A 26,722-nucleotide genomic window follows, 5' to 3' on the forward strand; every position below is an offset into this window, starting at 1 on the left:
AGCCTCACTTTCTCCTTCAGAGTCACCTGGGTCCAGTGGCCAGATATAGATCAGGACAACTGGAGATGGCCTCTGATTGTGAGATAACTACAACATTAGTAGCCAGTTTTCTCTCTGCTGGGCTAAAGTCAGTGTGTGTATATAAAAATCATGTTTGGTGCATGCCATAAATAGCACCTTCCGAGTCTCATTTTAAAGAAAGCATTAATCATAAACAGGGTGAAGCTTCTGAATAGTCTCCAAGCAAAGCTTCTTAAAATTCTTGATCCTGAAATATATTTTTCAACATAGCTTTCACTGTTTTCTCCTGTGCTTGAAATGATGATTTTAGAGAATCTTGTTAGGTGGAATTTTGTTACTTACCCATCTTTAGCAACAGATAATGTCATATAAGCTGTAATTATCTTCAGGTGGTCTCTTTGCTCATGTTTATCTTGAGGATTATGAGGTGAACTCACTAAGTGTTGCATGGACTGGCATTTCTTCATGTCAGCTCTTCTAAGGGAGAGGGAGCATGGTACAGTGGTGGGAGGGCTGGCCCAGAGTTCATATCTTGACTCTGCCGCTTCTGGTATGACTTTGGGCAAGTCTTTGAACCTCTCTGGGACTCGATTTCCTCATCTTCAAAAATGGACCATATATATATATGTATATGAGGATTTTTTCCAACTCCTCCAAGTTCTTTATTTGTCTCCCTGAGGAGAACCTGAAAGACTTCCGTTTAGCTCAACTTCTTTATGTCTTCTGGCTTTGTTTATAGTGAGTATCAATATGTATATGATTCAGCTTTGAGACTTGCCCTGGGACAGATCTGCCTGGATTGGAGAGAAAGCAACTCTCATCTCAGTCTTCTACAGTTAACCAGGTCTCCATGACTTTATCTCACCCGGTCATCCACAAATACCCCAGGGCCTAGCCAAGATAGGAATCTTTCTATCTATGCAGAATATACATCACCCCCTCCTGCTGAGGGAAACAATAATTTTTCAACTTTATTACTGCTATAGAGAGCATGACAACCTACTATCCTATGGATCCATTCATAATCTCTGAGAATGCTTAGAGCAGGGGTTCTTAACCTGGGGTTGGTAAACTTTTTTTTTAAATTTGATAACTATATTTCAATATAATTGATTTCCTTTGTGATCTTATGTATTTTATTTTATACATTTAAAACATTATTCTGAGAAGAGGTAAATAGACTTCACCAGACTGCCAAAGGAATTACGTAAAGAGGGTTAAGGACTCTTGGCCTAGACCAAAGCTGCCTTTCCTGTCCATCACTCCATGATAGGTGTTTTATCCTCCGGTAGAATGTAAACTGACTTGGGTAGTGACTGTCTCACTTTTGTGTTGTGTGTCTATAGTTTTTGGTATATAGTAGACACTTAATACATTGCAAGAAGGAGAACCCTGATTAACTTAGTCTCCCTAGCCCACCTGATGAAATTATAGGATGTAAGGGACAGGAAAGAGAGACAATGAGGTCTTAAGGCTTGTAGTAGTTGCATTTTCACCTGGTAAAGGCATTTGAGGGGATTGTGATCTATTCAGAAGATTATGATGGCAGTAAAACTGGGGAGCAGCCTTATAAAGGAATTGTAAAGAAGTATTTATATTTTTTGTTGCTCCTTTAGGAGGTATGAAGGAGTTCCTCCATCACCCTGATGAGATTATAACTAGCCAATGGTTAGCTGAGGGATCAGTCATCTTGAGGGCACTGCTTTAAAAAGCAAGCTATCTACTTCCACATATGCATTCTAAGGGGTTATCTCTGTAAGTCAAGGAAGAACTATCTTGGCAGTTGAATAGAGCCTGCTCTGGAAGAATGTGACATATAAAAAGCTCAAGAGAAATAATTTCTGAATAATTAATCATTTTATCAATCATGTTAGCATATGATAAAAAAAAGAGTCAGTGACCCTCTCAAATGCCAAAAACCCTTCATGGAACCCACTCAACACTTACATGCCCTTGGAAGAATGGGTGTTCCTGAGGGTGGCAATGGATTCTGATTGGTTAACAAATAATGAGAATATTATAATGAGAGGCAGAACTATTCTAACGAGAGGCTGAGAGATGTGACTTGATCATTTACTTCCAAATCACCCCCAGCCTTGGGCACTCTAGATGATCTATCCCCAGCCCCCAAAAAGATTGGTGGGAGTTTGTGAGCTATGGTTTTAGGAGTGTCGACCTACACCTTGAATCTGGGACAGTAGTCCCTTGGAGGACCCAACCTGTGAGTGCAAGTTAGGTAGGGCAGCAAGAAAGGCTGCTACAAAATGATAAATGATTACTCTCTTGAAGCAGATAAGCTCACTGGTCACGGGAAAAACACTGAGCCTTAGAGCATCATCTAGCATTTATTGTTTCAAATGGTTTAAAAATGGTGGTTTTTAACACTGCCTACCACCTTTGGTTTTTGCCACTTTGCCAATGTTACTATTGAAGTGGAAGGGGGCAATAGAAGACTAAGGACCATTTTATATTTTAATCTGTTTCATGGGTTGTTGCTAAGGTAAAAAATTTAATCTCCTACTCTTTTAACGCTGCTTCTGTGAGCTAAGTGTAGTGGGTCCAGGGGAGCCTCTCTGCACTTAGGTAGGCTGGTCCTTGGACAGCTGCTGGGACCATACTTGCAGTCTCAACAGTTTGGTAGAACCTACCAGAGGAAATCTTTTTCTGGTTAAGCGTTTGAAAATTCTTGCCATCTTTGTGCCAAAATAAGGGTCTGGAGAATGACCTTTGTTGAGTTACAGTAGCTTAAATTTTCATGGCTCTTTAGTGTTTGCAAGGCAATTTTATATGCCTTACCTAATTTGATCCTTATAACAGTCCTATGAGATAGATGGTGCAAATATCATTATCTCCGTCTACAGATGAGGAAACCAAAACTGAGAGGTCAATTCCTTATTTATAGTCATGCAGCCATTAAATGTTGGGACTAGGACCGGAACCCAGGTCTTCTGACTTCTAAGTATAGTGTTCTTTTCATAGAGAGAAAAGATGCTTTTCTATGAGTTCTCTATTCATACAGTTCTTTTCTATGCTCTTCTCAGAGTTCACATCAAACCCTAGGTGCTTGACCCTTGAAATGAGCTGATTAGGCCACACCTTCTTCTATATGTCAGTTTTCCTTTTGGTCCCTGAAAGATCCTCCTGGATTAGGCACTAGTCCTCTCAAAAGGGGCTATCACCAATTACCTTCCACCCCTAAACAGAAGATACAGACCTTGTATGGTTGCAACACATTAAAACTTTTTATTATCTAGAATGGCTATTCATAGTGATGTCTATAGGGCAACATTTTCCTACAATCTCCATCAGCCCAAACTTGGTCAATTGTTTTCCTCTCTCACCCTGCCTAAATTATTATTATTTTAATCCCCCTTCCCTTCTTGCCTTACCCCTCCCCATACAAGGATATCCTCCTTTCCCTCCCCAATCCTAAATATTCCTTGGTTTTAACTAGACACTAGCTTCTGCCTAGCCAACACTCATGAGCCAGCAACCCACCTCCCACCTTCTCAACTTCCAGGATGCTCTTTCTATCCAGTGCGTGGTGTCTCCTCTCAGTAGTATGTCTCCATCTCCACCCAGCCTATTAAAAAGAGGAAGCCAGGGTTAACTGGGTTAGTAATGCTTGGTGAGGGTGACTCTTCTGGGCAGCTTGGGTCAGCAAGGAGTGCCTGGAAAAGTAGGGATGGGAAAGCAAGATGGAGGCAAGGAATAGGGTTGTAGGTCTGAGAGGCTGGGGCCGCAGGACATTGAAGTACGTGTATGTATGTATTGGTATAAGGATGTGTGTTGTGGCATCTGGTAAAAGAATGATGATAAGTTGAAGGACCTGAGGCAACAAGGCTTATGATCAGGAAGCTATGAAGTAGTGGAGGCAGGTTGGGTCTAGAGGAAGACTTACCACCAGGGTTGTGCCGCAGTATGTATTTTCGGACCTCATCATAGATAAAGATAATTACAGCGTAGGGCAAGGCACACAACCACCAGTTCAGTCTATGGGAAACAAGAGTGTCAATAATAAGGTGGGAAATGACACGTTGGCACCCACGTACCCTGGTTTATCATAAGAGTGAGGAAAGGACCAGGAGACCAGTAGTCTCTTTTTATGTTTTATTAGAAACCATGCAAACTTTAATATAAAGAAATACAAGTACAATAAGAATCTTCATGTGCCATACGGATCCCAGGATTTGATATCATTCTTGTTGACTTTCCCCAAGAGGAGGACCTGGCCCTTGAGGGGACTCCTCTGGAACCCCCCTCCGTTCCTCACCCCTACCCTTCTCTCTTTAACCAGGCTGTCCTCCATTTCTATTTCTCTTTTTTGCTCGTTTCTTTGTCAAACCTGATTCACCCCCTCCTCCTTAAAATTCCAGGCGCAAAGCTGTTTGGGTCCACTTCGCCTGTCCCACTGTGACTCTGTCCCTTAGAAACCCAGTTCCTTCTCTGCTATAGATAGGTGAGAGGGTTCCTGATTCTTCAGGGCCTCAATCCTGTGGTATGATACAGTACATAAACCCCATGACCAGTCTTTGTTAGAAAAGATTGATACCAGTAGTCTTTACGGGAGAAGAGAAAAACTCAGAATCTCTTCATATCCTAGAACAATAACTCAGCCACATCACGGGGTTTAGGGGTGCTGTGCCCCCTCGATCTGAAAAATCCATGCAAAATTTTTTGGCCCTTCTTTCGTACCAAAGAAGAAATCTGAATTATTGTGGTATTAAAAGATAAAATACCATGATGGGGAAAGTTGCGAAGTGGAAGGGATAACTCTGTGTGTGTGTGTCTGTGTGTCTGTGTGTGTATGTGTGTCTGTGTGTCTGTGTGTGTATGTGTGTCTGTGTGTGTATGTGTACATGTGTGCACAGAGTGAATCCAAGTAGAGTTAGTCTGGCTGTTAGGCTGATTTACATTTGTATCTCACAGAAAACAATGTTAAGTTAATCACACTATGCATATATAATGTACAGGAAAAGACACAAATATTTCCAGAAGTTTATAGACACACATATATGCATATTGACCTACTGCTACACAAAGGCAGCAGGTAGTCATAGACCCTAGTCATAGACCTTAGACCCTAGAGTCATAGATTCTAGATCCATGCAGATACCTGAAATTAAGTCGAAGAGGGAAAAGGTAAGAGTCAAAGAGAAATAATTTGCTTTCATTTCAGTAAGTACAACTACTACTCAATTTTGGATAGGACTTGGAATTGTACTATATTAATATGACATAATTAGTGTATTGTACAATTATATAATATAGAATATATTTTGTAATTATAAAAACAGTACCAATGAGGAATGGTAATAATCTATGTGTATAATTCCCTTAAATCCTACTCCCAAGCTTTGCCATGGCCTGGAAAGTGACCTTGGGACCTCCAAGGCTGTGCCAAGGGAGCACAGGCTCTGGTGAGTTCTACCATGCAGGAAAGGGTGCAAGTATGGTCACAGAACCACAGAATTTGAGAGTTTTCAAGTGATTTCAGTGCAAACCAGGCCTGGGTATATAAGGGTCTGTCAAAGATGCTCTTCTCCCTTTCCAATCTCTCTCTCACTTGGTGACCACCTGTCTAGCTCCTGTGGGTCTCATGATCATCCCAAATCTAGATAGCCAGCCCTACTCTTTCTCCTCAGCTCTTGCTGTTCATTTCCAATGAAATATTTCAAAGTAGTTATCATGTTGTAATCTCAAATTTTAACACGTGCAAAACTGAAGATATTATCGTGTTTCACCGTATAACTATTGCAGATTTTATGCCAAATTTTTTTGCAAAAAGGTGGGGTGCAACCATTATTAGAAACTTTAAAAAAATTTAAATTGTGCCAGTATTACTTCAAAATTTGTTACTAAACTGTATTGCCGGCAGATGAACTGTACGGTTGAGTTAGCATGGGAAGATGCAAATCGTGCTGTGTCACGTGACTTAGTCATGGCTGCTTCACACCTGTGGCTCTTCACAGGGTTGATTGACAGTGCCGTTAGTATTTCAGCACTCCAAACCACGCAAGTCAACTTTTTAGAAATATACTGTGTGTTCACTGAGAATTCTAGGCTCAGGGCTCACAATGCAAAGAGATAAATGCTGGTGAATACATGGCTTCTCTGTTTAACTTTTAAGTGGCATGATGAACAGAATTATACCACGAAAAGATTATGCGATGAGAGGTTATAAACCAATTTTTGGACTGGAAAAAAAAATCAGGGTGTGACGATTATGCAGTGGCAACGATTATGTGGTGAAATATGGCATCTTTGCTCCTAAATCTTTGCTCCATTTTCTGACCCTCCTTGTATTTGGAGAGGGCTCCGTCATCCATCTACTTAGCCAGGTTTGCAACCTCAGTAATATTTCTGTCTATTTCTAAACAGCCTCTCTCTAGAAGTTGGCTGACATGAGCCTAAGAGTAACCAGATGTTACACTAGACTTCTCACTCTCTTTCTCACCCTATGTATGCGACCATTTGCAAAGTTATCTTGTTTCTACCTTTACAACATTTGTAATATCTGTCCCCTTCTCTCTATTCATATGGCTACCACCCTAGTTTGGGTTTCCATCAGCTCTCTCATGGACTACCTCCTAATTGAACTCCTTGCTTCAAGTTTCTCTTCTTTCCAATTCATTCTCCTCACAGTGCCAAAGTGATTTTTCCAAAGTGACCAGCTATGTCACTGCTCTAATCAATAAACTCTAAGGGCTCCTTATTGCCTCCAGGATTAAATTTAGCTCGCTGCCTTTAGCCTTTAAAGCCTGACCTCAACTTGCCTTTCCTACTTAATTATATATTAGTCCCCTGCCCAAACTACAAAGTCTAGCCAAACTGTCCTTCTTGCTTTTCTTTATATGTGACATTCTGTCTCCCTTTGCCCTGGCTGTTCCTATGCCTGTAATGTCACCACACTTCCTCTCTTGCTCAGCCTCCACCTTCTGCAGGAAGCTTTTCCTGATCCATCTCAGATACTACTGTGCCCTCTCCCTCCCCCCGGCCCCATTCCCATCACATTATTTTCTACATATTTTATGTATGTTTATTTACACACATTTTCTCTCCCAGTGGAATGTAAGCTCCCTGAAGGCAGAGAACTTATTTTTTCATTTTTGCCTTTGCATCGCCAGCACCTATCACAGTGCCTAACCATAGCAAGCACTCAATAAATGCTTATTGTTTGATTTCTTTATTGACAAGTGGTCAACCATTCTCTACTTGAAGATTTCCAGTGACTTCCAGTCACTTTTCTAGCTAGCCCATTCTATTTTTGGACAGCTCTTAATTGTTAGCAAGTTTGTCCTGATACTGAATCTAAATTTTCCTTTTTTGCAGCTTCCACTCTTTGCTACTGGTTCTGCCCTTTGGATCAAATAGAACATATCTAACCTTTCTTACGCACAACAGTTCTTCAAATACTTTACTATGGCTGTCTTGTTCCTCTTATGTATTTTCTTCTCTGGGTTATATTTCCTCAATTCCTTCAACTGACCTGCATATAAAATGGACTCAAGACCCATCCCCATCCTAGTTGCCCTGATCAAGATATTTTCCACATGTCCCTTTTAGTGTAGATTAATAAAGTTTAAAACCAAAAAAGAAGTTTTTTTTTTAAAGCCAACTATACTGTCCAGAACTGAACATAATACTCTGGCTGTATAGAGTAGAATATGGTAGAATCGCCACTTCTTTATTTCTGGAAACTATGCTTTTGAGTGCAATACAAGATCACATTAACTCTTTGGCTGCCACATCGTACTACTGACTCACCCACTGGGCTTGAAGTGCAAAAAAACACCCAGATGTTTTTCCCCAACAAATTGCTATCTAAACATGTCTCCACCCCACTCCTCTCAATCCTGTACTCGTGAGGCTGATTTTTAAAAACTGAAATATGTGACTACCTTTATCACTATTGAAATTCGTCCTACTAAATTCAGTCAAGATCTTTTTGGATCCTGACAGTTATCTAGTGTGTTAGTTATCTCTCTCAGCTTTGTAACATCTGCAAATTTAATGAGTGTGTACCTTTACTTGTACCTTTATTCAAGTCATTGATAAACATGTTAACCAGTACAGGGTCACTCCTCCTACCAAGATGTTGTCAACCATTTAATGACTACTCTGAGTTCAGGCATTCAACCAGTTCCAAACGCACCTAATTGTATTATTGTACGGTCCACATCTCTCCATTTTCTCTTCAAGAATAGCGTGACACATTTGGTCAAAAGCTTCACTGATACCTAGGTAAATTATATCTACGGTATTCCCCTTAGCTACCAGTTTAGTATCTGTGTCAAAAAAGGAAATAAGGTTAGTCTGGCATGACCTATTTTTGATGAAGCCATGCTGGCTTTTTGTAATATTTCCCTACTTAGATTTCACCAACTGGCTCTTAATGGTCTATTCTAGAATTTTTCCAGGAATAGAAGTCAGCTCTGTAGCCTATAGTTTGAAGGCTTTGTTTTCTCTCTCTCTCTCTCTCTCTCTCTCTCTCTCTTTCTCTCTGGAAAATCGAGACATTTGCCCTTCTCTACTCTTGTGGCACCTCTCATATTTTCCATGATCTTTCAAATATTACTGACAGTAGCTTAGCAATCATATCTGCCACTTCATTCCGTATCTAAGGCTATGTAGTTCATCTAGGCCTAGTGAGTCAAATTCATCAAGGGCAACCAGGTGCTCTCTCACTAACCCCCTTGCTTATATTGGCTAACTAACTCTCCGTTATTTTGATTTTGTTGTTTCTAGAGCAAAGGTCGTTCTAGACAGAGAAAATAGAAAAATTAGAAATGAGCAGCGCTTTCTTCCTTATTATTTGTCATCATCATCTCTCCACCCCAAGGAATGGTCCTATCCCTTCTTTGCTCTTTTTTTCCCTCCAATATAGCTAAAAAAAATCCTTAGCCTCTGTCACCAACCTCAGGTTCACTTCCAGCTTTAACTCTCCTGAAACTAGTTTTACAGGTTTTGCCATATTCATCTTGTCTGCTTTTCTTGTGTCTATCTTTTGGAAAATTCTTTTTAAAATCTTAAGTTGGTTGGTAAGTTCCCTGTGCATTTATATCTTCAGATAGCTACTGTTCCCCACCCGCCTCCCCTCCCCCCTTCCCCACGCCATTGGAAATGTTTCCCTTTGTGTCTTCAAAATTTAATTCCTGAGCATTTTCCATTCCTTCTGGGTTGACTTCACCAGCAGACTTTCAGTCCATGGGATCCTACTTGTCTTTTCTCTAGATCTTTGAAATCTGCTCTCCTCAAATCTAGGGGTCATAGTAGAGTAAGGCCAGATGTCTTCTCTCTCAAACTCTAGGAGCAGTCACTTCCTCCAAAGTTCTAATCTTTCCTCTCCAGAAATCAGTTTTTCCTTTAGTGAGAATCAGTTCCAGAATAAAACTCCCCCTTGTTGATTTCTTCACCTTTTGGAGGATGAAATTATCATTAAGGTAGGTTGAGAAGTTGTTAGCTGTTCTGTTAGAGGGAGTTCCAACAGATGTCTGCTTAATTTGAAGTCTGCCATCAATATTACATAATGCTTCTGTGCCGGTCTTGTGATGTTTCCAAAACTGCTCCTTTCTGAAGTATATACCAATGACAAAATCACTTCTATTTCTTTCTCCACTGATCTTTACTCAAATGCTCTGTATTATACTTCTCCTTTCTGGTCCTTAGATTTCCCCGTATGAGTATAACTTTTGAATGCATACACCACTCTCTCTTTTTTTAACCTGTTCTGTTTCCTTAGAATGAGATATGTTCATCCTGAATCCTACTGTGGCTATGATGCTCCATCCCACCAAAATCTCAATGATACCAATAATATCAAACTTAGCTCCTCCCATTAGGACCTCTAATTCCTCTCACTTTGGAAGTGCAAGGTGCCATGGTTTGAATACTCCTTGGATTTCATTGTCTATGATCTTATGGGTATCTCAACTGCTTTTCTGCCCTTATTGTAGCTGTAATCTAAAGAATCTAGTTTGTTAGTTAGACAAAATCTGTCCTCTCTTACTTTCAACCTTTTAAGTTAAACCTCTTTTGATAGATCTGCAAGACACCTCACACACAATTCTTTTAAGTCTTTGCTAGGCATTTTCCATCCCTCACCAGGAATCTGTTAACTTCTAAATTTTAAGTTGCGCTCCACAGCCCAAATTCCATTCTAAGACTATTTTCTTAGTAAATGACTATTTACTTTCCAAATAAATTTTTCTCTTCTGCATCCTTTGCCTTCCCTTGTAGTTTCAGTGATAGAGTCTATTTTCTAAGGATCAGCCTAGTTAAGTATGGAGGACCTTACTGCTAGGCACAATGGTAGATGATGAATTCTTTGGGCATAGCAACCCATGAAACAAAGCAAAATACAAAAATGGCCTTAGTCTTCGTTTTTTAAAATTGGATGATAACAGAGTGGCAAAAACTACAGAGGGTGTAATTGATACTGAAAAATGGGAAATTAGAAAAAGGATATCAAAAGGCTGTTATGTTTCTTAAGTAAGTTTAACTCAAATAAATCAGTTGCCACAATGAGTTGAAAAGATCTTAGAAACCACTTTAGTCAGTGAACACTTATCTCTATGTCAAGAAGAGAAATAGGGTGGCCAAGAACTGGTTCAGAACATAAACTCATTCATGTAACTTATGGAGAAGGACAGTAGAAGACTATGATCAGTGTTGCTTCATTTAATAATTTTTTTTGTTTTTTTTGGCAGGGTGATTGGGGTTAAGTGACCTGCCCAAGGTCACAAGCTAGTACATATGTCAAATGTCTGAGGCTTGATTTGAACTCAGGTCCTCCTGACTCCAGGGCCAGTGCTCTACTCACTGCTCCACCTAGCTGCCCCCTGTGCTTCATTTAATATTGAGGAGGATTAGAAGGAAAAATGAATTTACAGAAAACTTGGAAGAGATCCAAATAAGCCTTATTCTCCTGAGAGCATTCAAGTATCAAACTCTAATAAAGACATCAAACAGATGAAAAACAGAAAAGATCCATCAAGATTACTAAAAAAATTCATTGTTGATGACAAAGAAGTCCCCACAGTTAGAGTCTGATTTCCAATATGCAGCATAAAAGACTAGAAATACTGCTAAAGAAAACAAAGATGGATACCGAACACTTGTCAGACAAATCTGATTCAAAGATTAAAAAACAAACACCTGTCCTAGACTGCACAGAGGAGGCCTATGCTGGAGGTGATACGGTTTTGAGGGAAATGAGGTCTCAATTCTTTTTTTTTTCTTTTTCAGAGGCAATTGGAGTTAAGTAACTTGCCCAGGGTCACACAGCCAGTGAATGTCTGAAGCTGGATTTGAACTCAGGTCCCCCTGACTCCAGGGCTATATATAGAACACCATCAGCTCTATCCACCTTGCCACCTAGCTGCCCTGAGGTCTCAATTCTTAAGCTGTCTGAGAGAAGGAAAGATTACAAATGTTTGGGAAAAAAATCACAAAGTTATTACTACTGAAAAAAGGCAATTGATAAAATGTCAGCAACTATAGCCTCATATGCTTAATTTCTGATTTTTACAAAACCTTTGTGAGAATATTTTACATACATATTGAGGGTATCCTTGTATCCTTGGTGAAGGTACGAGAAAGGAACTGGAAAGCTTGTACAAATGAGATTCTAGTGGTGTGTGTGTGTGTGTGTGTGTGTGTGTGTGTGTGTATGTGTAGAGTCAAATGACAGACTAGCAGGGAGCAGAGCAGTGAGCTTCCTCCCCAAACTCCTCCAAATAGATTGAGAAAATGCACTAGACCAAATCCGGATAGAGAAATCAAAGGAAAAAGCCACAGTGAGTCACTATTCCAGCCTGGCTGCCATAAGGGAACAGAGAAGTCTGTTGACTCTGAGAAAATGTCTATCTAGGAGTGGCCAGATGGAGCATTCCAGTATAGGGAGAGGCTTTATGCTAGGACAAAAGGAGGTCCCAGACCCATTCCAGGGTATAATAGGGTGTAGGAACAGGTGCCAACTGGCAGCTTTGTTGCTCACTACCCAGTCCTGGGTTATAGGTCCTGGACTGACTGTGGAAGGAGACCTACACCCAGGGGTGGCATTCTGGGCTGAGAGGAATATGTTAAAAAGCAAATAGCAGCAGTGTGACTCTGACTCCAGAAGCAGAGCAGGGTTTCCATTCCAACCTCTAGCCCAAGGTTCAGCAAATCATTCTTATTTGTACAAAATAGATAGGATTTGGACTGGATTTGGCTATGCTTTATTGAATCCTTTCTTAGCACAGTTTGAAGCCTGCAGGAATAAGCAGGGCAGAAATCCCAGACTAAAGGTGAGTCTTTTGTTCTGTGCCCCCAGAACTAGTGGAGCGTCCCAGCTGGCTGAGCCCAGAAGTAGGCTACTATTGCTCAAGTCCAAACTCAAACAGGCACTTGTGGAACTCAGACCAGGAAGACAACAATAAGACTTTGTCTTAGACCACTTTGGGAGCACTGAAAGCTTGAAGGTCCCTAACCTGAGCTGATCCTGGAATAATACAATATTCAAACCCATAAGAAAGCAGCAATAAGGCTGGCCCAGATCTTTTCTCCTGAAGTGTGAAGAGCCAGGCCCTAGCATCAAGTCCAAAGTCAGGAAGCAGGCTGGAAAAAGGAGCAAAGAAAGAATTCCACCATAGAAAGCTATTATGGTGACCGGGATGATTAAGACATAAACCCAGGACAAGCGAATGATTCCAAAACATCTACAAGCAAAGCCTCAAAGAAAAACACAACTTGGGCATAAATTCAATTAGAATTCTTGGAAGACATCAAGCAAGAGTTTTTTAAAAAAAAGAATTAAAAATGTTTTTTATCAATGATATGAGAATTCTAGAAGAAAAAATTTGCAAAGATATGAGAGCTGTGGAAGAAAGAATTGGAAAGGGAATTAACAGCTTTGTATGAGAGGTACAAACCTTGCCCAAGCAATAGACTCTGTGAAAATCAGAACGGACCAAATAGAAGCCAACAACTGCCATGACACAACAAGAAATATTAAAACAAAGTTAAAGAAGAAAAAAGAGAAGACAATGTAAGGTATCTCATAGCAAAAAGAACTGAACTGGAAAATATATCAGGAGAAAAAAAATTTAAGAATAAATTCATTGGGCTACCTGAGTATCATGATTAAAAAAGAGCCAAGACCTTATATTTCAAGAAATCGTAAAAGCAAATTGCCCAGATCTCTTAGAATCAGAGGGCACAGTAGAAACAGAAAGATCTACTAGTCACCTCCTGAAAAGAGACCTCAAAATGAAAACTTCAAGAAACACCATAGCCAAAATCCAGAGCTTCCAGGACAAAGAAAAAATACTGTAAGCAGTTAGAAGAAAGAGTTCAAGTATTGAGGAACCATAGTCAAGATCACACTGAGTTAGTGGCCACCACTCTCAGAAAATGAAGAACTTGGAATATTATATTCTAGAACACAAAGGATACAGGTTTACAGACAAGGATAACTTACCCCCCAAAACTGACAATAATCCTACAGGGGGAAGAATGGATTTTAGTAGAGGACTTCAAGCATTCCTGATGAAAAAGACTTAGTGCTATGTAGAAACTTTGAAGTACAGATGCTGAGTGAGAGAAGCAGAACCAGGAGAACATTATACACAGCCACAGACATATTGATTCTGTGATGACTAACTTTCATAGACTTGGCTCTCCTCAGCAATACAAGGCTCAAAGACAGCTCCAAAGGACTCATGATAGAAAAAGCTATCTACATCCAGAGAAAGAACTGTGGAGTCTGAATGTAGATTGAGGAAAACTATTTGCTCTCTTTTTTCCTCTTTTTTTTTGGTTTTGTTTCTTCTCCCTCATGATTCATTCCATTGGTCATAATTCATCTTTACAACTTAACTGTTGTGTAAATAAGTTTAATGCGAAGGTTTATGTAGAATCTATATTGGACTGCATGCCGTCTTGGGGGGAGGGGGGAGGGAAGGAAGGGGAAGTAAATTTGAAATTCAAGAACATGTAAAACTAAGTGTTGTAAACTAAAAATAAAAATCTAATAAAAAAGAAATTATATAAAAAAAGAAACTTCGAAGTACAAACACAGGAATTAAGAGAATCATGAAAAGGTAAACACAAATGATGATAAAGGACTAAACAAGGATAAATTGCTTGCATTCTAATATGAGAAGATGTGTCCCCTTTGAACTCTATCATCATTAGGAGTCATAGAGGAAAGCTAATTATATAAAGCCAGGTAGTGATTTTGTTATATTTTGATGATATTAAGAATGGAAAGAGAGGGGAAGAATGGAAAGAGATAGGTTCCACTGGAGGTGGGGAGAAGGGAAAGGAAGACTAGGGAATACTTTCTCACATAGTCAGGGTTTGTAAGTAGACATCTATACAAATAAGTAGATGGGGTAGGGAAAGAAGGAATCCCATTCTCATCTGAACAGGTCAAAGTAGGAAAGAATACACACGCACACAGAGTTGGGTACAGGAATATATTTCACTTAACAGAGAAATAGGAGGGAAAGGCAGAAGGGAGAATTAAAGGAAGCATAGATAAGGGAAGGATTAGTACTAAGCAGAACAAACTCTAGCTAACAATATACAGAAATATTGATAATTCTTTCAGAGGTCACAAAGAATGGTAATCTGAGGGGATGCTCATAAATAGTGAATAGCTAGCCAAACAAGTTATGGTATATAGATATAACAGCATACTATTTTGCTATAAGAAATGATAAAGGGGATAGTTTCAGAGAAACCTGGGAAGATTTGTATGAACTGATACAAAGTGAAGTAAACAGAACCAGGAGAACAATTTATACAATGAAGACAACATAGTAAAGACAAAAACTTTGAAAGAATGAGAAACTCTGATCTTTGTAATGATCAGTCAAGATTCCAGAGACTGATGATGAAACATGCTACCTATCTTCTGAGAGAGGTGAAGGACTCATAGTATAGAATGAAACGTGTATTTCTTTTTTGGTCGTGGCTAATGCAGGAGTTCATTTTGCTTGCCTATATAGGTTTGTAACAGGGGCTTTGTTTTTCTTTCATTCTCAGTTGGAGGTAGGGGATAGCTTGGGTCAGGAAGAGAGAAGGTAATTTTTGCTGATTGAAAAAAGATATAAAAATTTTTAAAATTATATCCTATAGCAAGCCATGTCATTATTATACTCATACAATTTATTGAAAGTTAACAGGGAGCAGAGTGCGGTAATTCATGCCTGTAATCTCTGCCACCTGGAAAACTAATGCTGGCGGATCGCTTGAGCTTGAGAGTTTTGTGCTACAGTATGCTAAATCAGGATCACAAAAGAGGCAACTAGAGTGAGCAGTGCACAGAGCATTGGGCCTGGAGTCAGGAAGACTCATCTTCTTGAGTTCAAATCTGGCCTCAGACGTTAACTAGTTGTGTGACCCTGGGCAAGTTACTTCTGTCTATCTCAGTTTCCTCATCTGTAAAATGAGCTGGAGAAGGAAATGGCAAACCACTTCAGTATCTTTGCCAAGAAAACCCCAATAGGGTTGTGAAGAGTTGGATTCAATATAGAAAAAGAGGCAAAAGACAGTCCCTACCCTCAAGGAACTTAAAATTTAATGGGGGGGGGGGGGGACAACATGCAAATAAATATATACAAAGCAAGCTTTAAACAAGATAAATAGGAAATAATTAAAAGAGGGAAAGCACTGGAATTAAGAGGAGTTGGGGAAAGCTTCCTGTAGAAGGTGGGATTCCTTCCTTGTTTGTTTCTGTGCTTACCAAGCTAAACTTATGCTAAAAGAAGCAGCATGGAATAGTGGAAAGGAAGCTAGACTTGCAGAGACCAAAGTTCTGACACTAGCTTAGTGACCATGGGCCAGTCACCTAATGTTTCTGAGTCTGAGTTGTTTCATCTATAAAATAGGGATGATAATATATGTAGTATCTACCCTATAGGACTTGTTTTGAGGATCAAATGAGACAATTCACGTAAATATACTTTGCAGATCTTAAGGCACTCTATAGTAATGAGCAGAGCTTGCATTTGAACCTAGGTTCTCTGACTCTAAATCCAGTATTCTTCTCAAGTAGGTTTGTGCCCTCGGGGTGCTGGTGCCTGATCACACCTGGCTACAACCTCTCTGTTCCTGGCTCAGTCCCACTCAGAGGCCAGATGAGAGCCTCTTCTTGACCACTGATCCCCTGACCCCTGGACTATCCTGACTGATGATCATAGGCTATATGAGAGCACATGTTTTTTGGGTCCGTGTTCTCCCATGCCAAAATTGCCTTATATTGACTTTGTATATACTGATATGTATACATGTTGTTTCCCAGATAGAATCTGATGTCCTGCTTGAGGGCAAAGATTGTTTTATGGTTATGTTTTTTTTAATCCCCATTGCTTAGAATAGTACCTGACACATAGTATGGACAGAGATAGGCACTGAATCTGTGATTTCACTGGTTTAGGGAACTCCCAGGGAAGGAATGTTTTTCTATCCACATAGGTTGGTATCTCCTCTGTAACTTAAGAGTCTTAGACAGTTGCCCTTCCACCCTGCCCTCAATACTCACTTGAGTGGGTACATGCGAAGGGCAACATCCATGCCTGGGCAATAGGACAGAAAGGCTGCCAAAAGTGTCTCTTCAAATAGCCCAAGGATCAAGACCTTGTTCCTAGGAAGGAAAGGTGCAGGCATGTGATGTAGGAATGGAGAGGATAGTGGGCAAGAAGGTTAGGACTCCCAAGAAGTATGAGAGGGGAAATTCAGAGTTAGGTTGTCTAGGTGGGGTAGACCGAGAACATACTGAGAGGTGCCCCTTCTGTGTGTGGCCCAGGGGCTAACTCTCTTGATTGAGGGCTATGGAGGCTTGGAATGCTTGTATAGTGGGAAGCTCACTTCATGCCCTGGTGGAAGATAGAGTTTCGGCGGGTCTTGCAGATGATGAGGTCAGCCCATTGCACCTCTACAATGCTGATGAAGAAGGCTGTTTGGCATGTGAACTCTACCACCTTCCGTTGCTCATAGGTCTGGGAAGAGGGCACAGCAAAGGTCAAGATCAGGAGGGACAGTGAAGCCATAGGGGGTAGTCTAGCTAGAGGAGGGCATAGAGTCTGAGAAAGGGTGGCATCAGAGGGCAGGGTTGGGTTAGAGAGGAGGCAGGAAGAAGTTGGTCTCACCTAAACAAATAACCTCTAGGATACTCTAAAGGTGAGCAGCTCTATACTTAGCTACACAAGGATTACAGAAGGATGGTACAGGATTCCTAATTCTAGTTTTAGGACTTCACAAGGTATCTCTAATTATCTGAAGTGGGGGGAAGGTGGTTTGCTAAAAAATTCCTTAAATAAAATTAACTATTTCCCTTTAATTTATAAAATAATTATGTGTCATGTAGCTCTTTGAGGAGGAAGAGGAGGATGTTTATACTTCAAATTAATAAGAGGATCCCTGGCATATAGAGTAAAAGTGAAGTGCTTAGACATGCAAATATGTACATGCATTAAAAAAACTTGTGTGTGTGTGTGTGTGTGTGTGTGTATGTGTGTGTGCATATCTCCCATACATACAGAACAGGATGGTAACTCTGCTCTAATTCTACTGAGATTCAGTTGATGGGTGGCCCCTACGGAGAGGCATCCCTTAGATTCTGAGAAACTAAGGATTGGGGATGAGAAGGTTGGGATCCTGAGAGGCTAGACATATTGCTATGGAATTTTTATCTTGTGGTATCTGATGCCAGGAGAAGAAGCAGATGGATTTCAAAGGAAGGAAGCACAAGGAGATGAGAGGGTTCTAGTACTGGTCACTGGAGTCTTGGCTGGAAGCTAAGGGGGAAGAGCCAGAAGAGAGAACCTCCAGTGACAAAGGGGAGAGAGACAGGACCTCCTACACGCAAGGGGACAGATAAAAGAACTAGAGCAGAGAACAAACAGTGGGCATTGGCATAGAAGAGTTCACTGGAAACAATAGAAGAATAACACAGAAATGTACTTGGGGTTGAGGTCAGCTGACTGGGAGGCAATGGAGACAAGAAGTTGTTCCTACCAGTCTCAATGCCCTTATTCTCCCACTCCTTCCTGTCATTAGGACTCTCCTTACTCCTCTCCATCATTGCTCCCAGTTCACTCACCCACTGCTGTCCATAACAATCTTCCAGGTCATTCAATGAAAAATCATCCCAATGAATCCTGATGCCCGGCAGAAATGAGGGCCAGAAACCATTCTCTGCTAGGATCACAAAGTAAACAAAGAAGCCAGCTGCGGCCTGCATCATCCCTGTGGTAAATGGGAGGAAAAAGAGAAGGAACTTGGTAAGAAAAGGAAGGAAGACAGAGAACACTAGGAAAAAGCATGGAGATCGGGGACCCTGGCTGCCAGCCACTTTGATGTTTACTCCAGGGAAATGTGGAAGATTCAGAAGGTTCTTCAATTCTTTCAGGATCCGCTATTCCCTCAATTTGAATGACTCTTCAATCTGTATTTCATCCCTAACTTCTACCTAGAAATTGGCCTCAGTTTCTCCCGATCTTCCCACTATTAGTCAGTCATCAAGTCCCACTGAAACTTTCTGCACAGTGTCTCCCCTTTCCATTTCCAGAGCCTCCACCTCATTACCTCAAACTTGAACTTAACTATTAAGATAGTTCCTATAGTTATCCCACTTTCAGTCTTTCCACCCCACCCACAATCCATCATGCACGTTATCCCAAGACTATTCTTCCTAAAATGCTACTACTGTCCAACTGTAAAACGGAATTGCTTCCCATTTCCTATTGGATGAAGTTGAAACTCCTTAACCGGCATTAAAGACCTTCCATAATTTGACTGTCATCTTAGTCCAACCTTCTCTCCTATTGGTAACCCCTTCACAAACCCTTGTGTTCCTCCAAGAACTGTATGTACTTTGTTGCCTCTGCACTCTGCACACAGTAAGTGCTTAATAAGTGCTTGCTGCCTGAACCCAGCCCCACTCCCTGGACTGGCTCTTTCTTCTCCTCTGAGCTTGTCTGGGTCCTACCTTGCCTACTACACACAGTCCAAGTTCTTCCTTCCTTCCTAACCAACTGTCCCGGGTGATTGGTTTCTTCCTTGCACTTTCAAGACATTTATTGTTTGCACCATTCATGGAGCTTTTACCACATACTGACTTATGTTGTTGTTTACCTTGTTGGTGTACATGGATCATATCTCCAACTAGATTATAAATCTGTCATGAGCAGGGGCCATGGCTCAGAATTCCCTCTACCACCAGTGCTTAGTGACCCACATAATTATATTTATTGAAAAGGAATATGACACCCCCACCCCAGATATCCACACTTGGACATCTCAGAAAAACTTTGGCTAGAGAGCCGGGCCTGGAGTCAGGAAGATCTGAATTCAAATCTGGCCTCAGACATTTAACCAGCTGCAAGATCCTGGGCAAGTCATTTAGCTTCTGTTTGCCTTAGTTTCCTTGTCTATAAAATGGGAATAGTTAATTACATCTACTTCCCAAGGCTGTTGTGAGGATCAAACGAGAGAATATTTGTAATGAGTGCTTTGCACACTGCTGGGCACATAGTAGAGTAGGCACTATATAAATACGTATTTCTTTTCCTTCCTCCCTCCCTTCCCTTTGGCTCTTCCCCATTCACCACCTGCCCCCATTTTGTCTCCCAGAGTCACACCAATTTGTCCATAGGCAATGCTGATGAGTCGTCGATTCACCAGCTTGTCCTTCTTGGGGTCCCGAGGCATACGCTTCATTATGTCACTCTCTGCTGCCTCGTAGGCCAAGGAGATTGCAGGGAGCTGGGGGAGAGGTGACATTAGGCTCAGAAGGAAACTCAAATTACCTAAGCTTTGCCCCTTTCCCTCTCTACGGATGTTCCCCGTATCCCATCCCTTCTGATTGAAGGTACCCTTCCCTTGGTTCCAGCTGGATCCTCACCATGTCAGTACCCAGGTCAATGCAGAGAATGGTGATAGTGCCCAGAGGCAGGGGTATATTGAAGATGATGAAGCACAAGAAAGGGCTTATCTCAGGAATATTGCTGGTCAGGGTATAGGCGATGGACTTCTTCAGATTGTCAAAGATGAGTCGGCCTGTGGGAATGTACCTGGGGTATCAGGAAGATTATATAGGAGAAGGCTAGGCAGGAAGAAGAAGGGGTTTGGGGGAAAAAGCCATGGAAACTGCTAGGTGGAATTCTTGAGTTCTCACCCAATGCCCAACAAGGTTTTCCAGGGAATGGGGGTATTCACTTTGGTTCAGGCAGATAAACCTTGGGGCTCAGGATCCACTAGGCCTTGGTGTGTCATGATCCTTCAGGAATCCATTACTTAAATATTGCACTGGGTTTGAGGTTTCTCGATCTTTTGTGGGGTGCTGTAAGTCTGTGGACAAGTCCTATACTAACTTGAATTCAGTTATGAAAGGGCCATAACATTAGCTCCAGGAGATCAGTCTGGTCCTTCATGCTATTGGGAGGAGAATCCCAGAGGGAGTACCAGACGGATCTAAGTTGCCATATTAGCCTCACTATAAATCTATCAGACTAGGGGTGGAGGTTGACTGTGGAGACTGCTAGAAGGCAATGGAGAAGTGGGGTGACAGAGATAATTTTTGACATCTCAGCCCCACTGAAATGAAAAAGGTAAGTCATAGGTCCAATGACCCCATTTCTATCCCTCACCTTCCTCCACACCAGTGACAATGGAGGCAAAATTGTCATCCAGAAGGATCATGTCAGCTGCTTGCTTGGAAACATCAGAGCCAGTGATCCCCATGGCAATGCCGATGTCAGCCTTTTTTAGTGCAGGAGAATCATTCACCCCGTCACCAGTCACTGCCACAATGGCCCCCTGCATGGGAGTCAGAGGTATAAACAAAGGCTCTGAGCTAATTCCGTGTCCAAGACCTGGACTAGCCCACAGAGACCATGATGATTACAGGGCTCCCTTTGTGCTGTTGTAGGGTAGGATTTGGTCTTTATCTCCCTTGCTGGATTGGAGTCTCCCACAACTCAGCCCTTTCCCCAAAATGAACCCATTTCAGGGTCCTCTGGTCAAGTTCACTCTTGTTCTCAGCCTTGAACTTAGTTGGAACCATATTAGCTTTCATGGACATAAGAATGAGGGAGCTAGGTTCAAAGCCGCTGCATCAGCTCCTCTGTGTACCCACCTCAAATCTAGAATGACAGAATGTCTGGAAAGGACCCGAGAGATTATCCCATACTACCCCCCCCCCCTCATCTTATAGGTGAGATCCAGAGAGGGATAATGATTTACTCACAGTCACCCAGCCAGTTAGTGGCAAAACTAGTACCAGAACCTAGGTCATGTAACGTCCCACTACAGTCATTCCATGACCTTTAAAGTGACATTATGACCAGAGATGTTCTGTTCTACTCCCATCTGTCTCTGAAAAGCCCGCTTCCTTTTCTCTCTGCACCTGTCTTTGACATCCTTCCACAATGATGAGTTTTTGCTGAGGCGAAGTTCGGGCAAAGACAATCTCGGTGTGTTCTTTGAGGACAGTGTCTAGCTGCTCTGGTGACATGTCCTTTAGCTGTGAGCCATGAATCACACAGGCTTTTGCATTCCTGGAGGGAAGGGATACCCCTAAGGTGAGTTCTGGGGGCTGGAGGTCCTGGAGTTCCCAAGCAGGATTTTCCTAGCAGACTCTAGTAGCTCTTTATTTCTCTCCAATCAACCTCCTGGATGTCCCTAAACATATTATACTTATGTGTAATCACAGGATTGTAGAATTAAGAACTGGAAGAGACTTTTTGAAGTCACCCCCCCTTATTTTATAGTCTGTAAGTCTTCACACTTGGTTTTATAGTCCTTAGGTCTTCTCATTCCCTTTCCTCACTTTCCCTATCCAGGATTCTCATAGGTTCCCTTCACACTAATGACCTTTCCTAATCCAGTTTCTTACTCTTCTATCCTTCTTCTCCTTCTCCTTGAATATGGAGGCATTTCCCTATTGTATGATGTTAACATGTATAAAGTTGGTAAATCTTATCCGTTAGGTGCCTCCCAAGAGATCAGGGTAGTGGGAACTTCTGGGAGAGAGTAAAGGATGAAGGACATGAACTGGGGAGTCTGGGGGCCTCACCTGGGCTCCACCTGGCTGACAGAGATATGTAGCCGGGCAGCAATATCCTCCACAGTCTCACTGTTCTCAGAGATTATTCCGACACCTTTGGCAATGGCCTTGGCAGTGATAGGGTGATCCCCAGTTACCATGATCACCTGGGAGGTGGAAGATCATTGTCAGAGCTGCCTCTTGCCCTCTCTCTCTTCAAGGCATACAGGGCCTTGTCTTTTCTGAATTGGGGTTAGAGAGCTCATCTCCAGTTAAGGTATAAAATAATGGGGTTGCCTGAGATGAGCTCTACCTTGGCTAACACCAATAGGATTGGGCAGTGCTATAAAAAGACAAGAACCAGGTTAGCCTGGGGGCATAATTTTTCCAGAACATGAACATATCTTATAATTAGATCCATACAGATGAGATTTGTGTCCTCTAACGGACAGTTCTAATTGGGTTCACTACATAGTTTAATCTAGTTCAGGTCTGAGTCCATGAGTCAAGGCTAGTCCTGAGGCCTGGCCATTTCTACTGCCAAGGCTGCTGAGGTTGTCAGGTCAGTCTCAGGCCCGTTTAAAGGCTTAGGACCCTTTCCAATGGGCTCATGCTTCAGGTTCGGGCCATAGGACTGCCTGGTATTAACCTAGAGTGACTCAGACTGAACTTATTCTTTAAGTCCTATGAAAATGGTGTCAGGAAGGTTAGAAATCAGTAATAATAAGAATATTTCATATTGTATGACAAATTTAACAAAGTACTTTCCTTACAGTAACACTTCTATTTTCTCCACTTTATAGATAAAACTGAAGCTTCAGAGAGGTTATGTGCTTTGCTTATTGTCCCAAAGCTAATGAGTCTTGGAGATGGAATTCAAATTTGGTGCTCATTCAGTTCTGCTAGGGTTTATAACCTACTTTACTTTGATAATTCAGTGTATTCAAGATCTCATAATTGTGAGTGTAGATCACAAGCTAGCCGTGCCTCCTCATCCTATGAAATTCTGGTCCATATCCTTCCATAAATTCTACATAAGGAATTTGCTAAATATTGATGATTGTAAGCACCAAATACAAAAAAGGAGCTTTTAAAAAGTTGGTGGGCAAATACATGAGACCCAGAGCCATTCCTCAGTAGAAAAGTAGTAAAAGGTTACGAATAAATTCTTTTCAAAAAATGGCAAGCTATTAAGAACCATATAAAAGATTGGTCCAAACCACTAAATGATAAGAGGAATAAAATCAAAGCAACTCGGAGGTTTTACTCAGCAACTTAGCAAAGATGACAAAAGATAGAAATAATGCTGGAGGGGTAGTGGAAAAGTCAGCTCACTGAGACACTTGGTCAAGCTGTGAATTGATTCGACCATTCCGGAAAGCAATTTGGAAGTATGCTATAAAAGTGACTCAAATGTCTTTACCATTTGACTCAGATATCTCTTGTTAGGCATATATCTCAGGGAGATTAAACATAAAGTTAGTGGTACTTTCTGTGGTAGCAAAGAACTGGAAACCAAGTAAATAGCCAATGATTAGGGAATCACTGAACAAACCATATTATATAAAGGTAATGAAATAGAAGTGCAGTTTAAGAAATTATTAATAGGAATAACAAAAGAAAAGCTTGGGAAGAGTCATATGAACTTATACAATATAAGGAAAACAGCATTCATAATGACTGGATTAATGTCAGTAGAACAATGACCACAACAAAATCCTGAATGCTATGTAATTATAATGAGCAAAAGTGACCTGGGAGAAGAGATGTGAAAATGCATCTTTCTCCCTCCTTCTAGGGCAAGGGATGATAGTGAGGAACACAGCATGTATTATCAGATTCAGGTGATATATTGGTTGGTTTTGCTTCTTTCTCTCTTATTAATTCTTTGTTATAAGGGAAAGTTTGTTCTTCAGGGAAGGGGAGAGGGATCTATGTGGAAATGAAGGTTATGTGAATAAGAATATTAATAAAAATTTTTAAAGTTGTGTTAGGTACAAAAGTTTCATGATGTAAGGAAAGGATGGACCCCTTGCTTGGGAGAGATTACAAGATGATGGAGAAAAATAAAAATTACTCGATCTTGCTTGCTTCTGTTTTGTCTGCTAAGACTGACTGGGATGCTAGAATGATATTCCACAGAGAACTCAAGCCCCAAATAACTTTGAAAAGGTGGGAAGCAGGGTGGTAAGGCTAGGTGGGACAGTGGATAGAGTGCTGGCCCTGGAATCAGGAGGACTTGAACTCAAATCTGGCCTCAGATATTTACTGGCTGTGTGACCCTGGGCAAGTCACTTGACTGTGTTTTGCTTCAGTTTCCTCATCTGTAAAATAAACTGGAGAAGGAAATGGCAAACTACTCTAGTATCTCTGCCAAGAAAACCCCAAATGGGGTCATGAAGAGTTGAATACAACTGAAAGACAACTAAATAGCAAGAAACATAGTAATATTTCATATAACTTAGAGGCCTTCTGTGAATCCAAGTCACTAGGTTCAGAACTACAAACTAAGGTACTGAAAGATTTAGTTAAATGGGATTACTGAGCTACTTTCAGTGATCTTCAGAAAATTTGGGCAAACCAGGATGGGTTACAGACCTACAGAAAGGCCAATGCCTTGACTTTCCAAAATTTAACAACTCAACAAACATTTGCTCTCTGTGTGAGGCTCTATGCTGGGTTCTGGGGATGCAAAATCAAAAACAAGACAGCCCGTCCCCTTGAGGTAGAACTGAGAGGTAGAACATATCACTTAGGTCCTGGTCCTCAGTTTCCTCTTTTGTAAAATGAGGCAACTGGACTAGATAGCCTCTGAGGTTTCTTCAGGCTACAGCATCTCTCAAGGCACAATGTCCAGCTACTGTCTCTCTTCTCTATATACTGTCTCTTCAGCTCCAGTGAGTTCAGTTATCATCTTTATGTGGGTGATTCTCAGATCTGTATATCCACCCTGAGTCTCTCTTACAAGCTACAGTCATGCATCACCATTTATCTCATAATGATTGAACTGGGTGTTGCACAGGTATCTCAAACTCAACATGTCCAACAGAGCTCATCACCTTTCCTCCTGAATTCTCCACACTTCCAAGCTTCCATCTTACTATCGAGGGCGTGACTATCCTTCCAGTCACCTAGGCTTGCAACCTCAGCATCATTCCTGAGTCCTCACTCTCGCTCACCCCACACATCCAATCTATTGCTAAATCTCGTGGTTTCTTCCATCTCCTTGCTCTCCTGTTATATAGTCACAGTTATAGCTCGGGCCTTCATCATCACTTGTCTGGACTCACTGCAATAATAGCCTCTTACCTCCCCTCCAATTCATCCTAGGGCAGCTAGGCAGTGCAGTGGATAGGCCTGGAATCAGGAAGGCCTGAGTTCAAATTTAGCCTCAGATGCTTACTAGCTGTGTGATCTTGGGCAAGTCACTTAACCCTGTTGGCCTCAGGTCCTCCACTGTAAAAAGAGTTGGTGAAGGAAATGGCAAAGCACTCTAGTATCTTTGCCATGAAAACCCCAAAGGGGGGGGTGCAAAGAGTCAGACACGATTGAAATAACTTAACAACAACCACAACCACAACCACAACGACAACAACAAGAGAGGCACCGTGTTAGTATTGTGCTTGGCGTGGTTAAGATTTCTATAACAGATAGAGAGCTGGCCTCCAAACCAGGAAGATGTGTCTGGTAACTGCAGCGCTTGAATCCGGGGAAGAGACAGCCCTGGGGACATGCTTGACCCAGCTCAGCATGAACTGACCTGGCAGCTGAGTCACCATGTTCTACAAGCAGGAGTGACTTGCCCATTGACTCTGCCATGTCCAGGAGTGAATCTGTGTGGGGAAATGCTTTGTGGCAGACATTTTAAGTTCCCTCTTCCCAGGGACAGAGTAAGTGTGCAGAAAGAAGGGAGAGTATATCTCTGGTTTGGAGGAAATGTTTTTGTCCTTGCTATAACTCCTCAGTAAATATCCTTTGCAAAGCTAAGTAACATTTATGGGTTAATTAATGTTGGGGAGATATCAACTGGTAAATTGATATAGAGGTGAGATCAGCTGGTCAAATTGGTATTGGGGGGTGATATTAACCAGTGGATGATATTAGAGGATACACACCGGGTAGGGGATGATGACCATTACTACTAGAAAGACATCCCCCCAGCTTTTTGGGTTTACCCTTAGAACCCTGAAGGGAGAAAAGCAGCAGCTAAACTCTGAGAACTCAACTTACCAGTATGAATGGAGATTGGGAGACTGCTTCTCAGAGAATGTGCTACAGAAGGAACTGGGGATATTTGGAATGGAGGAGACTTAGGCAGGAAAGTATAGCCATCTTTAAATAGCTGAAGGCTATCATATTTGTGGATGCATATGTCTCATTCCCATTAAGTTTCAGAGATACTAAGAAATTGTAATTTTTTTGATGTTTTGGTTTAAAATCCTTGGTTGGAATTGAATAAAAGAGCTAATTAGTTTTCCCTGGAAAAGAAGAAAATAGTCTTTTTTTTTCTTCCTTCTTATCAGAGGCTTAATCAATTTCTAAATGGAAAAGCCTGAGCATCAAGAAGGACCCCCCCCCCCCCGGACAACTGATTAAAGAGGAAGAATGGCTTTGGTTAATAAAATTAAGAGAAACATCTCTTGAATTCATATTTGACCAGGAAAA

The 26,722-nt window shown here is 41.4% G+C and overlaps 1 protein-coding gene across 3 annotated transcripts in view; it reads right to left on the reverse strand.

Annotated features, from left to right (window-relative positions):
• Window positions 1-3,575: 3,575 nt before the first annotated feature.
• The window catches only part of LOC118849162 (sodium/potassium-transporting ATPase subunit alpha-2-like), a 68,145-nt gene continuing 44,998 nt past the window's right edge, over window positions 3,576-26,722 (reverse strand). For all 3 annotated transcript variants that reach the window (XM_036758242.1, XM_036758243.1, XM_036758241.1), the window contains exons 14-23: window positions 22,088-22,224; window positions 21,419-21,569; window positions 20,661-20,829; window positions 19,916-20,070; window positions 19,653-19,776; window positions 18,113-18,258; window positions 16,879-17,009; window positions 16,553-16,654; window positions 3,923-4,014; window positions 3,576-3,604 (exon numbers count right to left, since the gene is read on the reverse strand). In XM_036758242.1, the coding sequence (XP_036614137.1) occupies window positions 3,576-3,604; window positions 3,923-4,014; window positions 16,553-16,654; window positions 16,879-17,009; window positions 18,113-18,258; window positions 19,653-19,776; window positions 19,916-20,070; window positions 20,661-20,829; window positions 21,419-21,569; window positions 22,088-22,224 (1,236 nt within the window). The remainder of the gene's footprint in view (window positions 3,605-3,922; window positions 4,015-16,552; window positions 16,655-16,878; window positions 17,010-18,112; window positions 18,259-19,652; window positions 19,777-19,915; window positions 20,071-20,660; window positions 20,830-21,418; window positions 21,570-22,087; window positions 22,225-26,722) is intronic.

The sequence above is a fragment of the Trichosurus vulpecula genome, chromosome 4, assembly GCF_011100635.1.
Source record: "Trichosurus vulpecula isolate mTriVul1 chromosome 4, mTriVul1.pri, whole genome shotgun sequence".
Classification (NCBI taxonomy): Eukaryota; Metazoa; Chordata; class Mammalia; order Diprotodontia; family Phalangeridae; genus Trichosurus; species Trichosurus vulpecula.